Source organism: Lichenostomus cassidix, unplaced genomic scaffold, assembly GCF_008360975.1.
Source record: "Lichenostomus cassidix isolate B80296 unplaced genomic scaffold, HeHo_3.0 HiC_scaffold_43, whole genome shotgun sequence".
NCBI classification, from domain to species: Eukaryota; Metazoa; Chordata; class Aves; order Passeriformes; family Meliphagidae; genus Lichenostomus; species Lichenostomus cassidix.
In genome coordinates, this window is record NW_028147635.1 from 1,761,251 (window position 1) to 1,786,695 (window position 25,445).

The 25,445-nt window shown below is 52.4% G+C and overlaps 4 protein-coding genes and 1 long non-coding RNA gene across 6 annotated transcripts in view; 2 read left to right on the forward strand and 3 right to left on the reverse strand.

Annotated features, from left to right (window-relative positions):
* The window catches only part of LOC146421112 (uncharacterized), a 382,384-nt gene that overhangs the window by 123,260 nt on the left and 233,679 nt on the right, over window positions 1-25,445 (reverse strand). The gene's annotated exons all lie outside the window — the stretch shown is intronic.
* LOC146421116 (uncharacterized) overlaps window positions 1-25,445 on the forward strand; it is a 248,287-nt gene that overhangs the window by 74,360 nt on the left and 148,482 nt on the right. The gene's annotated exons all lie outside the window — the stretch shown is intronic.
* LOC146421118 (uncharacterized) overlaps window positions 1,916-25,445 on the forward strand; it is a 52,662-nt gene continuing 29,132 nt past the window's right edge. The window contains exon 1 of one of the 2 annotated variants that reach the window (XM_085047609.1): window positions 1,916-2,060. In XM_085047609.1, the coding sequence (XP_084903735.1) occupies window positions 1,992-2,060 (69 nt within the window). In that variant the 5' untranslated portion in view covers window positions 1,916-1,991. Of the gene's footprint in view, window positions 2,061-5,126; window positions 5,356-25,445 lie in introns of those variants that run through there. The other variant, XM_085047610.1, reaches the window with a different exon arrangement.
* On the reverse strand, window positions 16,856-19,741 carry LOC146421119 (uncharacterized). Its single transcript, XR_014848769.1, has 4 exons — window positions 19,545-19,741; window positions 17,852-18,448; window positions 17,345-17,460; window positions 16,856-17,180 (listed from the first exon to the last, which is right to left on the reverse strand). It is a non-coding gene; the product is annotated as an uncharacterized LOC146421119 (long non-coding RNA).
* Window positions 22,979-24,951, reverse strand: LOC146421120 (uncharacterized). The gene is made up of 3 exons (XM_085047660.1): window positions 24,366-24,951; window positions 23,415-23,748; window positions 22,979-23,007 (listed from the first exon to the last, which is right to left on the reverse strand). Exons 1-3 carry the CDS (start codon window positions 24,903-24,905, stop codon window positions 22,979-22,981), a joined length of 903 nt encoding a protein of 300 aa, XP_084903786.1. The 5' UTR covers window positions 24,906-24,951.

Genomic DNA, 25,445 nt, shown 5'->3' on the forward strand with positions numbered 1-25,445 from the left:
GCACTCTGTGTGTGTGTGTGTGTGTGTGTGTGTGTGTGTGTGTGTGTGTGTGTGTTTAGGTGCATCTGACTAAAAGACAGTGAGGAAAAAGATAAAAAGAATATGGCGTAAAAGATTAACAGCCCTCAGACTTGAGAGAGCTTAACTTATACCTTAACCTTAACTCATATCTTAAAAATAATAACTTGGCAAAAGAACAACACTTAACTGTATCTAACCTAACTTATAACCGATGACCTAACAATTTAACAGAGGAATAGTATTTCACTTAGCATATACCTTATATTAAACTTGGAATTACAGTAATGCATTTCACAAAGCACTGTCACAGCAAACTCTAACATATTCAAGTTATCCAGATTTTGAGAAGAGAATGTCAGGAGAAGAGAGAGAGGAAGAGAGAGGGAGAGAGAGATCCACAGTCCCAGCCTTGGATCCAGCTCCATCTCAGCTGCTGTGAGCTCTGGAGCTGTGGGACATGTCAGTGTCACACCTGTGTCACAGCCTTTACCTGCTCTGCTCCCTCTCACAGGTGGGGTTTTTGGGGTGCCAGAAGGCTTGGCAGCCACTTTGGGGCTGGACCAGAGGCTGCAGTGGCTGGGGTGGGGCAGTGACCAAATACCCCCCAAACCCAAGCAAGTCACAGTATGAGGAGGAGAACTAAAACAAACCCTAACAAAACCACCTTGCACACCCCTCCATCCTTCCCAGGCTCCCAACCTCCACCTGCAGTTCCTCCTCTGCTCTATCTGCAATTGGAAATTTGCCACCAGCCACAAACTTTGCTTTTGCCTTATCCTGGGATCTCTTTCCAGAGAGGAAGAACTTTCTCCAGCAGACATTTAGAGTGCAGCAGCCTTTGAGGCTCAGGGTGTTTCCCCTGCAGCTCCTTGTAGGTCTCCTCTTCTTCAGTCTCCTCCTGTGCCACAGAACTCTGCCAGCTGTAGCTTTGCAAACATCAGGTCAAGGTCTGGATGTTCCTGAACAATTTGCTCGAGGTCCTTGGGGGCTGCATCCAATGCATTCTTCTTGTCTTCCCCCTTTGCATGGAGCCAGTGGATCTGCTGGCCCCTGGCCAGGGCCTGGCAGAGCAGGTGGAACCTGGGTCCTGCTGCAGGAGCTGGGGGAGCTCCAGGACTCGCTCTGGCCGCTGGGGCAGCCACAACACAAGCCGTTCCCAGCCAGGAGCCGAGGGCTCCGTGTGGCTCTGCAGGACCTTGTCCCTGGGGCTCGTCTGGATCAGCGCGGGCAGCTGGGCTGCACTTGGCTTCCTTTGTGTCCCTGCTTCCCCTGGGACAGCAGCTGCCCAGCGCCGAGGGGACAGCAATGGCACCGGGGCAGTTTGGGGTGAGGTTCAGTGTCTGTGCCTGGCAGAAATCCCAAATCCTTCCCGAAGGAGCAGCGAGTGCTGACAGAGCACAGGATGCTCTGCTGTGCACGGGATGGACCCAGGGTGGACAGCTCTGGACTGGTGCTGCCAGTGCCGCGCGGGGCGGGGCCGCTTTGGTGACCCCCCAGGGCAGAGCGCTTTGGGCTGCTTTGGGGCTCTGGGCACCTGCAAAACCGGCGCTGGGCACGGCAAGAGCGTGTGGGGGCAGCTGGGGCCCTACTGGTGGCACTGGTGGCGCTGGGAGTCCCCCCGGCTGTGGGCACGGAGCTCTGGGGTGAGTGGGAAGGGAGGGAGAGAGGGGGTGGGAAAAACGAGAAGAACGGGGAAAAAGTGGGTAGAACCCCCCAAACCACCCCACTGTCCCGCTTCCATCCCCGCTCCTCCCACGGGCTGTGGGGGCTTCGGAGAATGGGGGAGGAGCAGGAGGGGGGAGGGAAGAGAAGGAAGGAGGAAGGAGGAGCGTGGCAAGAGATGGTAGTAGGAGGAGCGGAAGAAGGGATTGGGGGAATGAGGAGAAGGAGGTGGGATTAGGGCGGAGAAGAAGGGGGAGAGACAGAGGGGGAGGAGCGGGACGAAGAGAGTGGACAAAGGAGGAGCGGGAATGAGCCACGCGGTCTGGGATTCCCTGAATTCGCAGCCCCCCTGGACCATCGCCGCCCCCATCCCGCAGGTGAGCGGGGAGGGGGAGCTCGCCCCAAATATCCGGGGAATCCCTTTGTTTGGAGTTTTTTGGGGGGATGTTCTGAGTTTTCGGGACTGCAAAGCCGAGCGGCAAATGCCCCTCGGGGGGACATGGGGGGTTCCCCGGGAGGTGTTTTTGGGGGTCCCGGTGGCGGTGCCGGCAGAGCCCCGATGGGGGGCGGGGGGATGCGGGTCTCCCCGCGGTGGGGGTTGGGCTCTGCCCGGGCCCTCCAAGCTCTGCCCGGGGCCACGTGGTGACCGCGCCGGAGCGGGGCGGGATTGGGGACACACCGGTTTTGGGGACCTGCGGGAGCCGCGGCTTCTCTTCAGAACCCCAGGGAGAGGAGACCCCCAGAAGCCCGGAGAGGGGAGTCTGCGAGGGGGAATGCCTGGGATTGCTGGGACACCCGGCAGGGGAATCTGGGGGCTGGAGGGGCGGGATGGCCGGGAAAGGGGTTCAGAACTCCTGGGTCCTGCAAGTGGCTGCTCCCAGTATGAGCCCAGTTGCCCCCCTGGCCCCGTGTGGTTCCAGTTTCCTCATCACTCCCAGTATGGTCCCAGCCACCACCTGCATGGTCTCAGGCACTCCCAGTATATCCCAGTTGCCCTGAACATTCTCATAGTCATTCCCAGGCACTCCCAGTTACCTCAGCATGGTTCAGTTGTCCCCAGGATTATCCCAGTCACTGCCAGTAGATCCCAGTTGTCAGCAGCATGCACCTTGTCATTCCTAGTTGCTCCCAGTGTATCCCCAGTTGGCTCCCAGCATGGGCCTAGTAGCTCCCAGTAAACCCCAGTCAGGGTCAATTGACACACACTATAATCCCAGTCCCTCCCAGTATGATGGCAGTGGCCTCCAGTGTGATCCCAGTTGCTCCCTGTCAATGCCAGTATGACCCCAGTAGCCTCCAGTGTGATCCCCATGTCTCCCTGTCTCTCCCAGTATATCCCAGTTGCCCCCAGCATGCTTGCAGTCATTCCCACTTCCTCCCAGTTACCTTCAGCATGATTCCAGTTGCCCACATCCACTTCCAGTCAATCCCAGTAAGATTCCAGTCATCTGAGTGTGATCCCAGTGTCCCCCAGCATGGGACCAGCTGCTTCCACTCTGATCCCAGTATGATCCCAGTTGCCCCAGCATAGTTCCAGTTGTTCCCATTTTCTCCCAGTATGATCCCACTTGCCCCCAGTGGCCCCTGGTATAGTCCCAGTCCCTCTCAACAGGTTCCCAGTCATGCCTGCTGTGGTCCCAGACACTCTCACTTGCTCCCAGTTGCCCCCAGCGTGGTCCCAACTGTTCCCAGTGTGATTCCAGCCAGCCCAGTTTGGTTACAGACACTCCCAGTATATCCCAGTTGCCCTCAGCATGCTCATAGTCATTCCCAGGCACTCCTAGCTGCTCCAGTAAGGTTCTAGTTCCCTCACAATGATCCCAGTTACTCCCAGTTGCCTCCAGCACGGTCCCAGTTTCAGTCAGTGTCCCAAAGTGTTGTCCCAGTTTCTCCCAGCATGATCCCAGTTGCCCCAGTTGTGGTCTCAGTCTCCCTCAGCATGGTTCCAGTAGCTCCCAGTTGATGCCAGTTGCTCTCAATGTGTCCCCAGTTTCCTCCCAAATGGGCTCAGTAACCCCAGTCAGGTTATGCAAATGCTCCTCAGGGACACATTGTGGGGTCCCTGGGAGGTGTTTCTGGGGGGTCCTGATAGCGGTGCTGGCAGAGGCCCTGGCAGGGGGTGGGGTGATGGGGGACACTGGTTTTGGGGCCCCCCGGGAGAGCCATGGGAGGGGACAACTTAGAGGGGTGATAGCAGAGCTGGGGAACCCCTGGCAGCCTGGAGGGGGGACCACTGGGACCCTAAAATGGTGTTATAGTCCAGTAAGGAAGGTTCTTTGGAAATACCTGTGCCCGAATTAAGGTGCAAATGAGACCATAAGCCAGTCAATAGTATGAGTTTTATTTGATTATAAATAAGAGAGAGAGAGTGAAGAAGAGAGAAAAGAGAAGTAGGAAGAGAGGTGGGGGGGACAGAAAGAGGGTGACAGAGACAGAATAAAGAAAATATCACCATCCTGGATCCCAACAATGTTGCATTGATCCTCTCCAGCTGCTCTTCTCGGTGGTGATGGTCCCCCGAAAGCACAGAATGCCATGGGTTAATATGGACTCAGGCCAGGTGGCAATGTCCAGGCATGTCCCTCCGGGGCAGGGGGCAGTCTCTAGCAGCAGACTCTGCTTGCATCACCTGCACTCCTGTGGTGCAAGGCCTAGCATTTGGGGGTCTTTGATGGATTGTGACTCCCCCTCAGCTGCCTCTCACGTGAAAGTCCCGTGGATGTGGCTTGTGGGGTTGGGGGTTCCACAGCTGGACAGTTTGTGTAACGGAGGATGTGTGTTTATTGCCTCTGACCAGAGGTTACACCATGCACTCCCAGCCTCCTCCACCTCGGCTGGAGGTGAGCTGTGCTCACAGAAACCTGGCTTCTGTGAGCTGTGCTCTGCCCTCACTCCAAACTCAGCCAGGGATGATTCTCAGAGCAGCTGGTGGCTTTGGCCTTTGTGGATGCATTCCTTTCCCTCAGCCTGAGATGACTGAACAATAGGTTTCCCTTTATCTAATCTCAGCAGTTTGACTTTCAGTCCAAAGTCCCAGTCAGGTATCTTCAGGGAGGCTTCTTTGATTGTAGCTTCTTTATACAGTTTTTGTTCTAATGAGCAAAACTTTATATCAATGTTTGAGGCATGAACTATTTCAGTCTCTGATAAATGGGGATCCCCAGAGGGGGGACCACCAAGAGCCCTGGCAGCCTGGAAAGAGACGGGAGAGAGGATCCCTGGGACCCCCAAAACCCCAGGCTTCCCTCAGCAGGACTCCAGAGAGAGGAGACACCTAGAGTGGGGAACCTGGAGAGGGGGAACCCCTGGGATTCCTGGGACCCCCGGCAGTCTGAGGAGAGTGGGGATGCTGGAGAGTGGGGACACCCAGTATACATGGGACCCCTGCAGCCCTGACAGTGGGGAGGCCCAGAACCCCAAAGTCAATAGACCAGAGATGGGGAACTGCTAGGAATGTTTTTTGGTGCTGAGTTTTTAGGATCTAGAGGGTTTTATGGACCTCAGATGCACAATGACTTCTAGAGATGCAATCGGAAAGGGTGACCTTCAAACACAATCTAAAATAAGTCACCCCTTGTTTTCCCCCAAAACAGGATTTCCCATTCTCAGACCTTGGCCAGATGGAGGAGGAAGCTGCGAGGAAGAGGAAGATGCCCAGGGACAGCCAGGCAGGTGAGGAGGAAGTCACTGCCCCTTTCCTGCTCTCTTCTCCTCCATCTCCCAGCCCAGCATTGCCCCTGGCTGCAGGACAACCCTGCTGCTGACTCTGTTCTGCTGGGGATGAATTGGGGGGATCTCCTTCCCCTTCCCCCTGGCACAGAGGCAAATCCCAAATCCTCTCCTTGTCCTTTCTTCCCCAGGCAATGAGCTGAAGGCAGAGACTTGGGAGGAGAAATCATTGCAGCAGAACCTCATGGAAGAGGCCATTTTGAGCAGCTCCATGACCCAGGAATCCAACCAGGAGGAAAAGCCCCAGAGATGCTGCACAAGGAGGGGTTGCAAACCCAGCCCAGGGTGCTCTGAAGAGCAAAGACCCACCCTGTGCCAGGAAGTTGGCAAGAGCTTCTGCTGGAGTTCAGTGCTGGCGATTCCTGAGAAGCTTCATGAGACCGAGAAGCCCTACGAGTGTGGGGAATGTGGGAAGAGCTTCAGAAGGATCTCCCAGCTTATGGACCACCAGCGGATCCACACAGGGGAGAGGCCCTATGAGTGAGGGGAATGTGGGAAAAGCTTCAGCCGGAACTCCCACCTGATCCGCCACAAGAGGATCCACACCAGGGAGAAGCTCTATGAGTGTGGGGAATGTGGGAAGAGCTTTAGCCTGAGCTCTCACCTGACCCGTCACAAGAGGATCCACACTGGGGAGAGACCCTACGAGTGTGGGGAATGTGGGAAGAGCTTCAGCAAGAGGTCTTACCTGATCGTCCATGAGAGAATCCACACTGGGGAACGACCTTATGCGTGTGGGGAACGTGGGAAGAGCTTCAGCCGGAGCTCCCAGCTGAACCAGCACCAGAAGATCCACACCGGGGAGAGGCCTTATGAATGTTCCGAATGTGGGAAGAGGTTTCAGACCAGCTCCCATCTCCTCAAGCATCAGCGGATTCACACAGAGGAGAGGCCCTTCCACTGCCCTGAGTGCAAGAAGGGCTTCAAAGAGACCTTCTCCCTCATCACACACTGGCACATCCACACTGGGGAGAGACCCTATGAGTGTGGGGAATGTGGGAAGAGCTTCAGCCATAGCTTCACCCTCATCACCCACCGGCGTATCCACACCGGGGAGAGACCCTATGAGTGTCCCGAGTGTGGGAAAGGCTTCATCCAGAGCTCTCACTTGACCCAACACCGACGGAGGCACCAGTAAGGGAAGCCCTGCGAATGCCCCGAGTGGGGGAAGAGCTTCATGCACTGCTCCATATTCATCCTCCATTGGAGGACCCTCATTGGGAAGAGCCCTGGTGACCCACACTGCCAGTGACCCAGTGTTGTGGTTTGACCCTGGCCAAATGCCAGGCACCTACAAAATCTGCTTTCTCTGCTCTCCCCTGCTGCAGCTCTGCAGAGGGGAGGGGAAAAAAAACCCTAACCAACACACACACACACAGGGCTCATGAGTCGAGATAATGAACCGGGCAGGATGCAGTGAAGGGTAAAACAGGCTGAGAACTTAAAAGTTGCAAAGTGATTTATTGGTAACCTAACCCTAAACAGAGTCAGAGGAGGCAAATGAGAACTAAAAATAAGCTCTTAATACACTGTTTCTCTGCTCACCCCCTCCCTCTTTCCCACCAATAGCACAGGGGGTTGTGGCAAGCAGGGTGTGGGTTTTTTTGGTCAGTCCATGACCAAAATTTCTTCTGTTGTTCAGGGAGAGGAGTCCTCTACTTAGTCATGGGTCCCTCCCACTGGAGACAGTCCTCTGCAAACTTCTTTGCCATGGGACCAATCTCTCGAGCAGCAGCTGCTGGAATCTGCTGCCCCATGAGTTCTTGTCCACAGGGTTCAGAGCTCTGAGCCCAGGCCAGGCTGTTTCCATCCCAAGGAACAAGGCCTTTCCCTGCACTGGGACTCCCACTGGATCACAGCTTCCTCCAGGCATCCACCTGCTCCTCTAGCGTGAGCACCTCCCCACGGGCTGTGGGTGGATCTCTGCACCCCTCGTGGACCCCATGGGCTGCAGGGGGACAACCTGCTTCCCCATGGTCCTCACCATGACCATCAGAGGATTTTCAGCTCCGGGGCCTGGAGCACCTCCTCCCCCACCTTCTCCACTGACCTTGATGTCTCCATGTTGTTTTCCCTCACATATTCTCACCTCCTCCTCATCCTCTGTCTAAAAAGAAGTGCTTGCTCACATTGTTTTGATTTCTGCTTAAATATGATATCCCAGAGGTGTAACCAACATCTCTAATTGGCCCAGACTTGGCCAGCAGCATGTCCATCATCTTCAGAGCCATCAGAGATTGGCTCTGCTGGACATGGTGAAAACTTCTAGAACATTCACGCAGGACACACAGGAGCCATTTTGGTGCTCCTCCCCACCCACTAGCAAAAACTGGGCTAAGCAAAACCGACTCATGAGCACAGGGGTGAGTTTTCTCCCAACCCTTCAGCCACTTCTTCAGGCCTACCACAACAGCTTTTGAAGGGTTTAAGTTTCCCCTAGATGCCAAAGATAGCTTGCTGATGTTCTGGGCTAAGCAAAACTAACATACTCAGGTTGGGAAGGCACCTGGCTGGTGGCTTCCATGTCCTCCTGATTCCCTGTGGCCACCTGGACACACAGGGGCAGGAACATCCATCAGGACTCAGACTGACTTCTGAAATTCATAGGGAAGAGCTGATTTATTAATGTTACACCCTAAAAATTGTTACCTGCTGTGTAATTGTTTCTTCTAGTGGCATCAAGAAATGATGGATGATCTTGGAGGTCTTTTCCAACCTGAATAATTTCCTTCTTCACCTTGTCAGAACAACCAAAGTTGAAGTAAAATAAAGAAATTAAACAACGAGATCTAAAGCTGCACCATTTTACTGTGGATTTGGGGATAAATGTGAGGTTGACAGGAATATCCATGAGGATTTGGATGTTCTGGGGCTGCCCAGGCTGGGGGACAGGACAACAGTCTCATAGTTGTGCTGGCAGAATGTGTCCACCTGAGCCCATCTGTTGTTCAGGAATTCTGGTTTTCTGTCCCAGTCCCTGGCCTGGGTCTCCCCATGTGGGGTGTGTCCCCCAAAGTGCCCAAATCACTGCTGAAGTGCCCGAGCTGCTCCCAGCTGTGGATGTTCCTGTCCACCAGCCTCTCCTGGTCAGTGCCATGGGGGGAGGGAGGGGGTTTAGGGAATCCTGGGGGAATTGGGAGGGGCTTTTGTGGCTTTTGGGGGCATTTGTGGTGCTGAGAGGGAGTTTGGCAGGCTCTGTGAGAGAGGTTTGGGGTCCTGGCTGTGCTGTGTGACTTGGAGAGAATTTGGGTGGGTGTAGGGGGAGATGGGAATGGGGTTATGGTGGCTCTTGGGCCCATTTAAATTGCAGGGAATAGTTTGGGAGCATCCTAGGAGGAGCTGTTGGGTGGTTTGAGGGGCCTGGGAGTGGCTGTGGGGCTGGGAGAGGGTTTTTGAGTGGTCATGACAAACCCAGACCCCCAAAGCTGCCACCATACCCCACCCCCCAAGGTGCTGCTGGGGTTTGGGGGCTCCATGTTGGAGTTCATCCTCCTGGCACTGCAGGAGAAGGTGAAGGGTGTCCCCAGGGGTCATGTGTGTCCCTGAGAGCATGTGTGATCTCCCATCCCAGTGTCACCCCCTTTTCCCTCCCCACAGGGCTCCTGACCCAGCTCCTGCTCCCCCCAGGAGGGAATTTGGGGAGGGGGCAGAGGGGGTGCACAGCCCCCGCCGGGGGATGACCCTGAGCCAGTGCCCTTTGTTTAGCACCAACCTGGGCTTGGGGCTGCAGGAGGAAGAGGCTGATGGGAAGCAGATCCTGCAGGTGGGACAGTGCTTGGGGTCAGGGCAAGGTCCTGCCCTGCACACCTGGCTCAGGTGTGACACTGCCCCAGGAAGGGAGCAGGACATTCCCATCCCCACGGATCAGGGCTGTGAGCAGCACTTGGAGCACAGACATGGAACTACTGGGAGGAACTGGGAGCACACTAAGGGTGTGAATTATCCCCACCACCACCTTTCCAGGACAGCCCTGGATCTGAGAAATGCTTGTTAGGCCTCAGCCTTGGCCAACAGCCCCTGGGCTCAGCTCCTCTGCAGCTGATCACAAACACTGTCTGCTCCCAGGCACTGCTGCTGTCCAACCAGCTCCTGCTTTCTTTAGGAGCAGCCTTGGGAACTGTTTTTCTTCCCTCAGTGGCACAACATCCCTGTTCTCACAGTGTCAGAGAAAGCTGTTGATGCGAAGTGCAGCCAGGATGGAACATTGCTGTGACTAAAGCCCATCTCTTGGGGCCCTATCAACAGGGCTTCAAAAGGAGCCCCTTGGAGCTCTCCTGGAGCAGTGAGCTCCCTCTGAGTGGGGCCTCTCCGAGCCGGGAACTCTCCCGTTTGCTGCACTCGGGGCATCCCCGAACAACGAGGGACCCTGGGCCCATCCCCCCACTCCTCCAGGCTCAACCCTTCGCCTGCTGGGGAGATGCAAAAGCATCTGCAGTGAGCATTTCCCTGCCCTCCAGGGCAATTTCTGACAGCTCCCTGGCACTGCCTCTGTCTGTCTGTGTGCACACATGTGTGCCTGTGCTCTGGAAATGGGGGAGAAATGCTGCTCTGGGAGGTGTTGAAGTGCCTTGGATATCTGAGTGAGTTAGGCCTGTAAGTGAGGTTCAGTCATAAGGTATGAGCTAAGTGAAATGCTGCTAAGGGTTGTTCTTTTGCTAAATTGTTAAGTTTAAGGTATAAATTCAGGTTAAGGTAGAAGTTAAGTTCTGTTAAGTTTGAGGGCTGTTAAGCTTTTAGGCCATATTCCTTTTATCCTTGCCCTCACTGCCATTTTGTCACACACACACAGAGTGCCAATTCTCAGGTCATTTCTGGTTTGATTGACTGGATTTCCTTGCTTTTGTTGTTGCTATTTTTCCCCTGGTGTGCCTGAACTGTGCAGTCAGGAGCAGAGTGACTCTTACCAAGGAACGTTTCTGTGCTGTTGCTTAATATTAAATCTGGTTTTTGCTGATCCCTTGCTGGGGATTTTTTAAGTGCTCTCAAGCCTTCGTTCGTAAGAGGGTGAAGGAGCCCTGGGCCAGGCTCTCGCCCTGGGGGACACGGGGACGCTGCCAGGGTGGTACCTGTCCCCCTGTCCCACCCCCCAGGGCCCTGTCCCCCCTGTCCCTGTGTCAGGCTCTGGGGGTCGATCTTGTGGAACATCCTCTGGGGGAGGCTGTGGCACTGGGGGGCAGGGGGGACCTGGGGGGACAGGGGACCCTGCTGTGCACGAGCAGCTTTGGACTTGTCTGGGGGGACTGTGAGGGGGGCTGGGGCAGAGTAACCTCCCCAGTGATGTCATACAGCTACCCTGTGATGTCACACAGCCACCCTGTGTTGTCATAGCCCACTCTGTGATGTCACAATCTTGTCTGTGATTTCACACAGCCTTCACTATGGCCACATAAAGCTGTCCTGTGATGTCACAGCATATTCGATGATGTCACATCACCACCCTGTGGTGTCACACAGTCTACTGTCTGACCTCACAGCTTTCTGTATGATGTCATTCAGCTACACTGATGTCACAGTCGCTCTTTGATGAGTCACAACCAACCAGTGATTCCACAGCCCTCTCTTTGATGTCACATACCACACCCTGCTCTAGGATGTCACAGCCTGCTCTGTGGTGTCACAAGCCAGTCAGTAATGTCACACAGCTCACTCTGTGATGCCATACAGCCACTCAATGATGTTACATAGCTCACTCTGTTACTGCACAGCCTGCTCTGAGGTCATACAGCAACCCTGCGATATCACAGCCTGCCCTGTGATATCACACAGTTCCCTCTGTGATCCTTTAGCTGCTCCATGACCTCACACAACCAATTCTGGGATGTCATAGCCCAATCTGTGACTTCACAGAACACAGTCTGTGATGTCACACAGCTCCTTTCTGACATCACAGCTGCTCTGTGGCTCTCTGACACAGCCCCAGAGGTGCCCATGGCTATGACACAGCCCCCTCTGGGCCATGGCACAGCCCCTGCCAATGCTGAGCACCTGTGAGCTCTGGGTGTGCCCTGCTGGTGTCCCTGAGATGGCCTGGCAGTGCCCCAGCCCTGCTGGGCTGTGCACAGGAGCTGCTCCTGGGCAGAGCTGTCTCTCTGCAGCGCTGCCGCTTGCCAGGAGCTCCTCTGTGCCAGGAGTCCAGCCCAGCTCAGCAGCACAGCAACAGCACAGCGACTTGAATGACCCTCGTGGGGCTTTGGTGCTCAGGCCCTGAACATCAGTCCCTGAGAGGGAGTTGCAGAAACCTCTCAAGTATTCAAAGGCAGAATTGAACTCTAAAGTTCCTAATACCATAAATGGGTCCCACTGAGGGACACAACTGAGAAAGTGTCCCCATGTCCCAGTTGGAGGAGGAAATTGGAGGCAGGGATGACACGTGGTGCAAGTTCCCCACACCCCTTTCTTAACGACTGTACTTGTCACCTATTGTCCTGCCTTCCCTACTCCACACAGTCCTAGCCACGCCCCCAGTTTTCCCTATTGGTTCCTGTACCCTAACCCCACGTGGCCCTGGCCACGCCCTCGGGTTTCCCCTATTGGTTCCTGTAGTCCTAACTCCGCCCCTGTACCTCCCCTGTACCCAGAGGTCACTGGGCCTGTGTGCTGTCCCTGCCCCTCTCTGTTTCCCTATAAAACCCCTCACCCTCCGCCATCTTGCTGTCTATGCTCCACGTGTGTCTATGCTCCACATGTGCTGAGCATGTGAGGCCTTCGCCCTCGAGGCATCTCTGCCTCGGGGAGGTCGTTGGCCTCTGCTGCACCATGTGAATAAACATCTTCCATGGACACAACGCATAGACCCTCCTCGCCTCCTTTATCACTGCCGGTTGTGGAAGCAGATGAACCAGAGCTAGCCTTATGGCTCCCCGGCCGGTGAGAGCGCAGTGTCCAGCCCTGGGACAGAGGGTTTGGAGCACTGAGGCGCTGAACCGGGCTGGGTAGAGAAGCTCTAGGGTAAAGTCTGCTGCAACATCCTCTAAACCGCAACATGGCAGGATACAGGTCAGTACCAATGAAAACCCTGAGTTAAGATAACATCACTGAGCCTGAGGGCTCCTTGGAGACAACAGCAGAAGAAATTTTAGCCTAGAGTTTGTCAAACACAGGCACTTCAAAGCTTTTGAATTAGGTTCTTATTGCTTATATTTTTTCTGTGTCCTGTTCTGGTCACTTGGGATTTATCTCTTAACAGGTCTGCTCCAAAAATAAGAAGCAATTTAAAATCAAAAAAACAGACATAAAGAAAACCTCCTTTTTTTGGCTGTGTAAGAAATCTGACTCAGTGTCTTGTGTTTGTGATGTTTTTTAAGTCACATAAACACTTGAAAAATCTACTCTTTTTAGTTGTCACTTCATAATGTTGATGTCTTCTTGACCAAACTGCAATGACTGAAGTGACTGTGCTTCATCTTTCTAAATCCCCTCTTGTATGGCCAAATACAAAGTGTCTCTGTCATGTTGTACTGTAGTGTTTAGAAGGAAATTTCAGCTTTGGTGTAGCTGGATTTGCACCATTATTTGCTTTGCAGAGTGGAGTAAAAGCTTTACATTCCCAACAGAAGCTAACTGGCAGCCCACACAGAGAGCTGAAGGAGGCCCAGGTGGGCTTGCTGCATGCTGGTCCAAGGGGAAAGTTGGAACCAAATCCCTCTTTCTTGCAGATTGAGCCTCTGTCTTTCTGTCTCCAGGGCTGTCTGGGGTAAGACATGCTAACCCAGCCAGGAGCTGTGGATATGTGAGTTCTGGCAGCGACCTGCTTCTCCAGAGTGAGGGACAAGGCCAGCCCCAAAGCCAGTGCTGAAAGGTGTTCTTGGTGCTGGACAAGGCCAGGCTGGCCTTGAGCAGGGATGGCCTGCAAAGGGGACCTTCCCACCTTGGGCTGCTGACAAAGGGCAGCTGGTGGCCTTCCACCAAATGCTTCTTTTGTCCAGCTCTTGCAAATGTTCCAGCCAGCATCAATTCCTGCTGCTCACACCAGCCCCTTCCCAAGCAGGAGGAGTTTTGTGGAGGCAGCCTGACAGCTTAGTGGCAGGAGAATACAAGACTCAGCTGAGAGTTCCCAACTCTCTGCCAGAAGCTGCATCCACAGCCCCTTCTCTCTTCTGGTTGTCTCAGACAGGGGTGGAGGAAGTGGCAGGAAATCACTGAGCCTGGAAGGGCAAGTGGAAGGAGGAAAGGCAGTAGCAGGTCCCTGGGGCCTCCCCTTGGGAGCAGGGAGAGCCATCCAAACCTGGCCCTCTGCTGCCTTGTGGAGATAAGAGTGACAAAGCCAGCAATCCTCTGCGGGAGGCTGGAGCCATCTGTGAATATGAGCATGGAAATCTCACCTTGTAAAACAGAGAAAAAGGTGTCCTTGGGTGTTTGCAATGGTCTGAGCCACCTGGTCTAGTTGAAAGTGTCCCTGACCATGGCAGTGGGGTTTTTAAGAAGGTCTTGTAAGGAGACCTCTTTAGAAGGTCTTTAAGGTCCTTTGCAACATTATCCCCTCTGTGAGTCTGTTAATTCCAAGCCCATAGTGACAAAGAGAACACAAGAAACCTGGGTGTCCCACTACATTATTGGAAGTTGTTTCCCCTGGAGACAGGTTTGTATTTGGAGACATTTTCACGGTCCTACAGTATTTATGTGTGACTTTCCCTGGTTCAGTGCCACAACAGATGCCAGAAGAGATGATTTGCAAGCACAGAATTGGTTAACCTGCTTGTGAACCTGAAGGGAGAAGTGGCTTTGTGTTATTGCAGTGTCTACACCATACAGGTTACATTTGTTTTGCAGTTTGAATATGCAATGTTCATACACAATGCTTCTATAAGCATAAATAGCAGCTTTAAATCCTAATTCCTTCTTCACACAAGGATGTGTAACCCATCAGAAATATTTAACAAGGAGCCATATTAGCTTTGGGCTTGATGGTATGGGTTGTTTAAAGTGTGTGATGAGTAATGGGAGCTCGAACAAATACCACTCTTTCTAATTCGGGTTTGTTCTTTGTCAGCCCTGCTGCATAGAAATCTCTTCTTTACAGCAGAGACAAAATGAAATTCCTTAATACAGATGAGAATTGTGCAATTCAGGCTGATTGAAGGGGAAGTTCTCTGTTATTGTGAAAAGATAAACTAAATGACCTGTTTGCTGTACATCCTGGAGGAGGCTTTGAAGTGAAGAGTGAAAAAGAAAAAATATTTTCCTTACGAAGTATCTTGAAAGAGTTGTTTTGGTTTATCAGAAGCAGCTGCACTGATCATGACCTCCACAATTCCAAATGCACAACAAAGACTTACTTGACTTAATCTGGCCACAATTTGGAGCTGCAATTCCAAAATCTCATCAAATAGGTTGTTATGCTATAATAACGAATGAGAGCAGAAGAAACAACATTTCTCATCAGGGTTTTGGGTTGGAAAGGCCATTTAATTTATGCTCCCTCAGCTGCCAGCCTAAAGTCTGCTGTGCAAACCTTAGGTGTACATTGGGACTTTATGTATTTCTTTAGCATCAACACAGGTGCAAACCTGGTGTAAAACCCTCCACACATCGCCCTGATTTCCAGTGACAGAACTTCTCTGTTCCAGCATAAAACTGACTTTTCCTGCTCCAGCAGGGAACAGCCCCCATCCCCCTGTGCCACCCCATCCCTCTTCTCCTCAGCAGACACCAGCCCGAGCTGTCAGCAGTGTCCTGCCTCAGGTCTGAGCACAACTTTTCTGTCAACAAAGGATCTCCTGGACCCTGTGCAGACTTGGCTGTGCAGCAGGATGGAGACCATCTACGGGGAGCAGTGGTGGCTTGCAGAGATCTCACAGAGCTGCATCCTGCACACTCTCTGTATGTATGGGCCAGACCAGGAGATCATGACCCAGAGCTTGCAGGACATCCTGGAGGAACACACAGTGCCACTGGTCCAGGGCACCACTGACATCATTGTGAGGCAGTGCAGAGAGGAGGCCCAGAGGCTTCTGTGCTCCCACACTGCTGTGGGTGAGGATGACAGCCCAGCAGCCAGCAGCAGCTCCAGCAGCTCCAGCAGCTCCAGCAGCTCCTTGCCTTGGATGGGGACTCCAGCCAGCAGCCCTGCAGTCTCAAGGGAGGAGGAAGAAGCTGCCACTACATAGGCTGCCCACCCCAGGGGTCACAGGCACCCCCAAATTGTGGCTGTGTCTGCAGGGCTGGACCAGTCCCAGGAGGAGCCAGAACAGGAGTGGGGATGGTGGTAGGTCCCTCTGCCCAGAGCAGCAGGCCCACACCCTCTGGATCAGTATCATGTTGTCTATAATTTGTTTGTGGATTTGTTCGGGTTTTTTGTTGTTGATCAGAAGGTTTATATATTTTGGTCTCAAAGAGCAGATAAGGTTCAAATTAAAAGATTGCTGCACACAGTAGATAAATGCTAAAAAAGGTTTGGAATAATCTCTGTTATATGGGAGTATGTGGTAGGCAACTCAAATATCTGTGCAAACATGAAAATAATAGATATTACTTGATTTCATTTGGGAGTGCTTTCTATAATTATGGTATAGGCTCAAAATTTATTGCCAACTCTTACATCAGTATGCTTATAATAAAAAGTCTAAATGAAATAAATCACCATCAAACCTTTTAAATTCATTAATTTCAATTTTGCAAAACCTTCCTACATGTGATGGTATTGCAGCCTCCTAAGCTCCTGAAGCTCTCACTCACCTCAGCTCAGTTTGGGCAGGAAGGGGATGGTTCTGTTTGTGAGATGTGGGGACAGGAGGAGGGAAGACTTTGCAAACGCTGTCACTGGGGCAGGGCTGTTTTCATTCATGGTGACAAGTGGGAGTACTTAAGCTTTTTATTTACTGAGAGTGAGGTGCTGAAGGGCAAAACTTCTCAGGAAGAAGGACAAGTTTCACTTCCAAAGGAGGGTGATTGAAGGGGAAAAGTGTCATTCGTCTTTCATGGAAGGTGTTTCATTTTTAACAAATTATTTTTGCTGAAGATGTACCTAGACAGCACTGATTTAGAGCATTTTATCAGACTCCCAGAGTATCCTCACATCTGTTTTGCCACATTTTCTCTCTCTGTTTCATTGTGAATGATTTCTCCTCCCCGGGTGGCTCCTGCTTGGAGCTCTCTGCTCAGTGGAGTCCCGTTTGCTCAGCAGCCTTTGCAGCGAGTTATTCCCCAGCGTGTGGCTCTGCTGCCATCCCAAATCTGCGGTTTCACTGCCCAGCCTGACTGAGACTGGGGAGCTGCTGGGCATGGCTGGAGAATTTCCCCCAGTCCCTTTCACTCACTGCCAAAACCCTGCAGCATCATCGTGTTTACATCTGCTCATTGTTTTGAAAAGCACAGCTTAATGCTTATTTCAGATAAAAAATTTGATTTATTGAAGATTGCTGCACTTGATGCATAAATACACAAATATCAAAATAAGTTAAAGATTTAAATGTATTACAGATTTCTAAAACCAAACAATAAAAAATATTCAAATATCAATTTTAGTTTAACAAAACTAATTTATTACATCATATATATAAATTATATTATATTATATTATATTATATTATATTATATTATATTACATTATTAAAATATAGTACAGAAATAATATTAAAACCAGACATAAATAGAAATAGAAATCTAACTATACAAACATCAATCTACCTATCTAAATATCCATATATAATTATATGAATCTATAAATATATCCTGAAGGGATTTCAGAAGCCCCATCTTCACACGTTCTCCCTCTGTCTCTTCCTCCCGTGCAGCACAGCCCTCCTGGTCAGGGACAGCAGATGGAACACCTGGGGAGCAAAGGGAACACTGAGTCAATATCGGGACATTTCCCTGGGCAGCAGCTGCACTTGTGTGAGGGAAGAGAAAATCTCAGAGCCTCCCCAGCAGGGTGAGAAAGAAAAAGCAGGCTGAGCCTCAGCCCCAGCCTGCCTCACCAGCCCTGTGGCCTCACCCAGGCTCTCGGGGGGCAGCAGCAGCAGCTCCCTGTTCACTGCTCTTGCTGGTGCCCTTCAGCTTCTCCCTGATGGCTCTTGTCACTCTCCGATGTTCTTGAGGCATTTAGGGAAGCTGTGGCAAAATTGTACACACAGGAATTGGTGGAATGGCCTGGCAGAGCCACAGTCCTGGACCCCTCTGTGCTCCCTGCTGGCTCCCTCCATCCCCTCAGCCCTGCCATCCCCTCAGCAAACCCACAGCCCCCCCAGTTCCTTCAGACCCCCACAGTCCATTCTGACACATCGAGTCCCCTTAGACCTGCCACCCCCCTCAGCCTGTGCCACTACCCTGTGCCCTCAGCCCCCACCATCCCCTGCAGCTCACCCTGAACCCACAGCTCCACCATTCCCCTTTCCTCCCCCACACCCCTCAGCCCCACAGTCCCCTCAGCCCCACCAGCACCTCAAGCTCACTGTCCCTTCAGTGTCACCTCTCCTCAGCCCCCTCAGCCCCTCAGTCTCACCGTCCTTCAGCAGCTCCTCAGGGGACACCAGCTGCTCTCACTGCTCTAGGGACACCTGGGGACACCTGGAACTGCTGCTCCACCCGGGCCGGCCGCCAGCTCGGACCCAGCACGGGAAGAGGGGACAGAGGGGACACAGGGGGAAAAGCAAAAGATGAAATAGGAAGCAGAGCAGGGAAAGAGGTTAAAATGCAAACTAGGCCTACACAAATATCAATTCATGTACCTAAATATTCACATAACTCTAACTCTGCACATTTCTAAATATAACTTTATATATAAAAGTTACTCTAATTACATATAATTGTATCTATGCAAATTATAAATCTAACTACATATATATAAAACAATCACATCAATAATTATATACATATAAATGGATAGAAATCAAACTATACAGATTTGTAACTATAAGTATATATCCACACAATTCTGTAAATCTAGAATGAAACTATAAAGAGAAAAAAATGGAATTATTAATATATGTAAATGTAATATAAACAGAGGGATCCCACCTGTCTGATCTTCACAGGCTCTCCCTTGGTCTCCGTGTCCCACGCAGGGCAGCCCTCCTGGCGAGGTAGATCAGATGGATGTCTGGGAAACAAAGGGAACACTGAGTCAATATCTTGCCTTCATGAATGTTTCCCTTTGGAAGGAATTGTACTTCTGTCAAAGATTGTAAAAGATCGCCTGAAAGGCAAACCCTCACGTGGGAATTAGAGGCCTCCTCTTTACAGAAGAGGGATCCTTCCAAGTTTACTAAACTTCAGAACTTTTGGAGTATCCCAATAAAGTTGCAGCACCCACAGTGAAAATGGCACCCAGGGGAGCTTGAAACACACACAGTCCCAGCTCACACAAAGAACCCAGCCTTGGTCTTTCTCTGTGCTCACAGAGACACCTCAGTCCTCACTGAAATGGCTGAAGCTGAAGGGTGATGTGAGCTGAGTTACAAACCAGCACTGGTCCCTGGCATCTAAAAAGTGCTCTCTGCAGTGAGCAACAGCTCCTCCAAATCAACCAGCAGCTCTGGGATGAAGAGCTGGCAGGGAAAGAGCTCCCTACGAGGCCTGCAGGCTGCACCAGCTTTGCTCGAGAATGCAGATACAAAGTGCTCTCTCTCTCCTATTAGTTCTCACTAATCTGAGGAAATTTAAATTTTTCCTTTAGCTACTGCATTTGTGTTCTGCGATTTGTTTGGCCTCAGAGGTTCTACTGGTTGTATTTTTAATGTGTCTCACTACAGCTGTCACCAGACCTGTACTACATTGATTTAATGCTTTCAGACACAAAGCTCAGCCTTCTACTCTGACATTTTGTTGGCATTTTCCCCGGTTACTTCAAGAGTCACTCAGCGCTGCCTCCAGAGCACTGCCACCCTGCAGCAAACCTATCCATGCACTTCAGCTGGAAACTGGGACAGCCAGCTTGGTGACACAAGTGCCAGAAGGTCAGCTTTGTTCACTGCTCTCTTGCCACACCACAGGACTCAGGGTCAGTGCTGCCAGAGAAGCGTGGAGGGCAGGGCTCCACCGGGGAGGCTGTGCCAGTGCCCTGCTGGAACTCAAGGCACCAGGAAGCACCAAGCCTGCAGACAAGAACTCAACTCCTCTGATCTCCCTTCCTGCCACAGGCAGGCTCACAGCAGCCATCTCAGACCTCTCTCAACCAATGTAGGCTCTCTCCTTACCAAGCTCCTCGGGCTCCAGGGAACTGTTCCCATGGCTCACGGTGCCAGGCAAAGCTCTCTCTGCTGCAGCCATGTTCTCAGGCTCCCCTCCTGAAGACTCAGGGGCGACACCAGTGTTCCCCTTAAAAGAAAACCAGAAAGAAAGAAAACCCAAAGATCACTCACTGTTTTCTGCAGGGACACAGTAGTTCAGAGCCTGCAATATTTCTTTCTCTTGAGGAAGAAAATGCTTCTGAGGACTGGCTTGGGTGAGTTTACAGAAGACAAAAGTTCATCACACTTGGCAATACAATATGGACAATTCCAAAACATCTCATTCACTGCCTTGAATCTGCCTCTCCTCAATAGTAAATCTAGAGAAGGCAATGGGTCTGCATATTAAATCAAATAGAGAAATTCTTTGGCAAAGCTGTATAACAATATGCAAAAATGTCTGTGCCAATAGAGACACTGAACACTTCACGCAAGTCTGGAAAGAGGCAAGAGTTAAGAGAAAGTGCATTCCTATGTGAAAGATGGAATCTTTCAAACACAAGGACTAATGGTCCCTGATTGAATTGCACTTCAACACAGAAGAAGCCCCTGGGCTTCAAGGAGTCCTTAACCATTTCATGTGCAGCACCAACATTGTCCTTCCCTCCAATTCACAACTCACGGAGCCTCAGAACCAACACATCTGCTCCCTAAAGGCTCCAGGGCTCACTCACTTTCATCTCTTGCTCCTAACAAGGAGGTCTGGCCCCCAAAGGCAGTGGAGAAGATTGACTTCTCAAACCCAGTCCAGAAGCTGCCAAAGCTGACAAGGTTGAACGTGGGGTGACACTGAACACATGACGTGGGCACTAAGGAAGGAGTCCTGCCAGCTCCTGGCACAGGGATGTGCTCCTCCCTCCACAGCCCTGAGCACAACAGCCTCATCCAGGCTGCAGCTTTGCCAGGACTGGATGGGAACACACACGTCTTCCCACAGAGATGTCCAAGAGGAACATGACAAAGCTCTGGAACATGGAAAGCAAGACTGGCCAGTTTGCTCAGCTGAGGATTTCCCACATAGAAACTCGACTGGAGGCTACAGAGAGGACCAGAAAGCTGCAGCTGCAGCACATCCCCTCACACGGCTCTGGCAGTGCCTACACACACAGCAGGGCTCACACAGCAGCAGCAGCTGCAGCCCAGCCCTTGCTCTGCCTTGGCCTTCCAACCAAAAGGAGGCAGAGCCCACAGCTGGTGCTCTAACAGAGGCTCCTCTCACATGCTCCTCCCTGGGTGGGACACTTTGCCTTCAGGGGCAATTCTCCAAACACTCTCCTGTTTCACATCAAGCTAAGCTTGTTAGAACCTGCAAAGCATCACCAGGAATGATGCCCCTGCACTAGGGATTCTTCCCAGGAAAAGGAGAAAGGAGCACCTAAACTTGGCCAACACCTCTCATCCTCACTAAGGTTGAGCCCCCTTTTCCTTCCCTCCTCCTTTGCAAATCTTGCTTTACCAAGCAAATCCTTCCCTGTCCATTCACAGCTCAATTCAAGAAGCCTTTCCTTCTCAGCCATGCAACAACTTTCAAAAGCTCTCAGTCCAGCCCTTGTCATCTCTTTCCAATGCAGTTACCTGAGCAAAGGGAGACCTTTCAGGTGGGGAGTGGGAAATCATCTCCTCCAGCGTCTCAAGCACCAGGTCCAGAGTCAGTGGTGGCAATTCCTCTTCCCTAGGCTCATTCCATGGCCAGCTGGAGGCTGTCCATGCTGCACAACCAGCACTGCCAGTCGGAGCATCAGGAACTGAACTGCTCACTGTGGCTGCAAGAATCCAAACACTTGGGTCAGGCTCCCGAACAGAGCTTGGCACACAGAGCTCTACTGCTGCCTTGGATCAAACACCACAGGAAGCACACAGCAAACTCAATGCCAGAAATGTATTCCAACTTCCCAGGGGATTGGAAGACTGATTTCTTCCTCTTAAAAAGTATTTATTCTCATTGATGGGTATGTCTGGTAAAGTATGGACTGTAAAACTGATCTACGCACACACACACACTAATACTTTGTAATCACAGCCTTTTCCATCTCCTCATCAGCTTGAGGATTTGGCTGCTTTGGAGTTTTGCTGAACAAAGAAAGTGGATCCCCCTTGGAAGAGCCCAGATCTGCAGACATGCAGGCTAAAATCAAAGTGGGATTGTATTGCAGAAAAGCAACCTTGTGGCTGAGGCTGTATTCTGCAGCTGCAACTGTTCTGGGGACACACAGAGCTCATTGAAATGCAATAAAAGTCTTTGCAGGAGAGACAATCTTGAAACTCTGCCATATCCTATCAGCGTCCTAGTTTGGCTTCACTCAAGAAAACAGGGGAGCTCACCAGACACTGAGCAGTTGAGGGCAAATGTTTTTTGCCTCAGTCTTTCTCCTCTACAGAGAGACTGTTTGGAAAACCCCCAGAAAATCCTCCAAATCTGGAGGAAGGACAGGAAAACCAGATAGAGATTGTTTTTGTTCTCAAGGTCCCCCTTCCTGGTCAACTTGACAATTTCTGTCTGATTCTCACTTGACATCTACCCATGACAGAGCACAGCAGAAAAATACTTTAAATGGTCTGTTGGCTGGAGCAGTTGGTAAAGCAAGGGTAGAAGTTCTTTCCCTACCTGATGGGCTGTAGGCTGGCAGGTGCTGCTCTGAAAATGTGCAGCTGCTGCTCTCTGGAAGGGTCCTGGAAGAGCTCAGATGGTCAATGTGGATTAGTGGAATGATGAGCTCATGCTGGCATTTAAATTCGCGTGTGTCTGGTTCCTCCAATGAATCCCCAAGAACTCCAGAGGTGGCAAACACTTTCTTGGGAGGCTCTGGGGAAGCCTCAGTGTCCTGATCAGCTGCACTTGTGCTGGAAGGGCCTGGAGGCAGCTCTGAATCCTCAGGTGAGGCAGCACTGAGATCTTGGCATGAGGGAGCTGAGTAGCAATGAGGGAAGAAAGGGAGAAACAGAAGATTGGGTCACTATTGCTCCTGGGCTTCGTTTCCCTTGGCAGCAACTGGACATCTATCAGCAAACAGCTAACCTCAGATCCTCCCAAGTAGGGTGAGGAAGAAAAAAATCCCCACATGTTCTGGGGCTTTTCAAAAACCAATCCCCTGTCTATTTAGATCTCACCTATTTGTTTAACTGTCTGGGAAGACTGTCCCCTGCCAGTTCCTCTGCACGGATAGTCAAGAGGCCCAACAACCAGGTCTTTTCCCCTCTGCTCCAAAGGGACACAAAAACTTCATAATCACAACCTTTCCTACATGCCCATTAGCTTTTGGAGTTGGCTGCTTGAGTTTCTCATCCCAACACATGAGATTCACATCTCATCCACAGAGTGGATTCACCCTGGACAAGACCAGATCTTCAGGCAAACACTGAAATTCACCTGTGATTTTTATGCTAAAAAGCAACCTTGTGGCTCAGGCCATATTCTGCAGGTGCAACTGTTCTGCAAACACACAGAGATCCTTGAAATGGCATGGCCTGATGGGCACAACACACAGTCTTAAAAATCTGTGATATTCTATCACCGTCCCAGTTTGGCTTCATTCAAAGACAGAGGGGAGCTCACCTAACACTGACCACCTTTCAGCCAAGATTTTTTGCCTTACACTTGCACCTCAGCAGAAAGGCTGTCTGGAAAATGCCCAGGAGACAAACCAAATTGGAAGAAAGGAGAGGAAAAGGAGACCGAGAAGTCTTTTGCATTCAAGGTTCCTTTTCCTAGTCAACTTGACACTTTTCTACCTGATTCTCACTTGACATCTACCCATGACAGAGCACTGCAGAAAAATACTCCAAATGGTCTCTGGCCAGGAGCTGTTGGAAAAGCAAGGGTAGAAGTTCTTTCCCTACCTGATGGGCTGTAGGCTGTCAGGTGCTGCTCTGATGATCTGGAGCTGCTGCTCTCTGGAAGGGCCCTGGAAACGCTCAGGTGGTCAATGCGAACCAGGCGAACCATGAGCTCAGGGTGGCGTTTCAGGTCCATGCGGACCAGTGGAATGGTGAGACGCTTCAGCTGGAATTTGCGTCTGATTGATTCCTCAGACAAATCCCCCAGAACTCCAGAGGTGGGAACTGATTTCTTGGCAGGCACTGGGGAATCCTCAGACTCTTGAGCACCTGCATGTCGTCGCCTGGAAGGGCCTGGAGGCAGCTCTGCATCCTCAGGTGAGGCAGCGCTGAGGTCCTGGCGTAAGGGAGCTGAGTAGCAATGAGGGAAGAAGAATGGAAGCAAAGGGAAGACTGGGTCACTATTGCTCCGGGGCTTCGTTTCCCTTGGCAGCAACTGTACTTCTATCAGAAAAGCAAAAAGCCCGGATCCTCCCAAGCAGGGTGAGAAGAAAAAAATCCCCACATGTTCTGAGGCTTTGCAACAACCAATTCCTTGTCTGTTTAGCTCTTGCCTATTCGTTTAACTGCCTGGGAAAACTTTCCCCTGGCAGTTCCTCGGCCGGAGGCAACTGCCAGAATCCCAACTACCAGGTCTCTCCCCCTCTGCTCCAAAGGGACAGGAGGCTCCCTGCAGCTGGGCCTGGCCACCATCGAGCCCTCGGCACTCACACGCACTCACGGAGAGCTCCCCAAGCGGGCCCGTGGCCGGGCAAGGAGCAGCGGCAGCCACGGCGCGGGGCTGGGCCAGCTGCAGGCCGAGCGGGCCAGGCTGCTGTGAGCGCAGCCCCGGCGGGACTGTCCCGCAGCCCCCGGCAGCCCGGGGGGCACGGCACGGCACGGCACGGCACGGCACGGCACGGCACGGCACGGCACGGCACAGCTGCCTTGCCCAAGCACAGACAGCCCCTGGGCCAGCCGGGCAGCTGCGCTGAGCAGCCCCAGCACGGGCAGTGCCCACGGCCAAAGCCCGCGCCACCCTCGCTGCCAGCCCGGCTTACCGGCCCCGCGGAGCTGCTGCAAGCGGCTGCGCTGGCGGCTGCGCACCTCCTTGCTGCACCTCCTTGGCGCACCTCCTCGGCTGGCCTTGCTCCGGCGCTCGATGCGGAGCAGGAGGTCGGGGCGGTCGCGGCGAAAGATTGGATTCCTGAAGTGGAGCCAGCTGCCGCCCTCGCTCGCCACCTTGTGGAAGCCGTACAGGTGGAGCTGTCGCACGAAGCTGCTGAAGTGCGTGGCTTTGAAGGTGCCCGGGGCCGCCGCCGCCCCCTCGCCGCCCAGCCCGCGGGCGCCGGCCGGGCTGAGCAGCTCCCGCTCGAAGAGCGAGCGCTCGACGAGCAGCCCCCGGGCCAGGCTGTCCCAGCGCACGGAGCGGACGCGGGGGCTGTTCACCAGGTGCCACAGCTTGGCGGGGAAGGTGCGGGCGCTGAGCCCCGAGGGCAGAGGGGGCTGCTGCATGGCGGCGCCGCTCACCGACTGGGGCAACAACGCCTCAGCGCAACGGCCGCGGCGCGGGCAGGACTTGGCGGGGACGAGCGACGAGCGACACGAGCCAGAGAGGCACAGCGCGGGCACAGCGCGGGCACAGCGCGGCCGTTTCGCTCCCGGGGCGCTGGCCGGGCTCGGCGGGGCGGGCAAAGCCCCTTGCGAGGCTGCTGGCAGCAGTGGCGACCTCTCTCCCCGCACTGCATCTCATCCCCGGGTCACCTGTGGTGACAGAAGGAAAGGACATTGCTCCGTCTTGCCTGCCGAAAGGATGAAGAGGAGACACTTGAAGACATTCTTTTTGCCTCTTTCCCAGCCAGCTGGCTGGTTCTTTCTCCTCATCCCTGCCTGTCAGCAAGGGGCGGCAATTTTGTCAGCGTGCTCACCAAAGCTGAACTGCTGCCCCTAGGATGGATGTTGCTTTAGCCAAGGGATGAATGGCTTCCAGTTGGAGTCTGCTCACGCTGGTGTCTCCACAAGAGGCTGTGCCTTTTTCTTTCCTCAGGAATCATT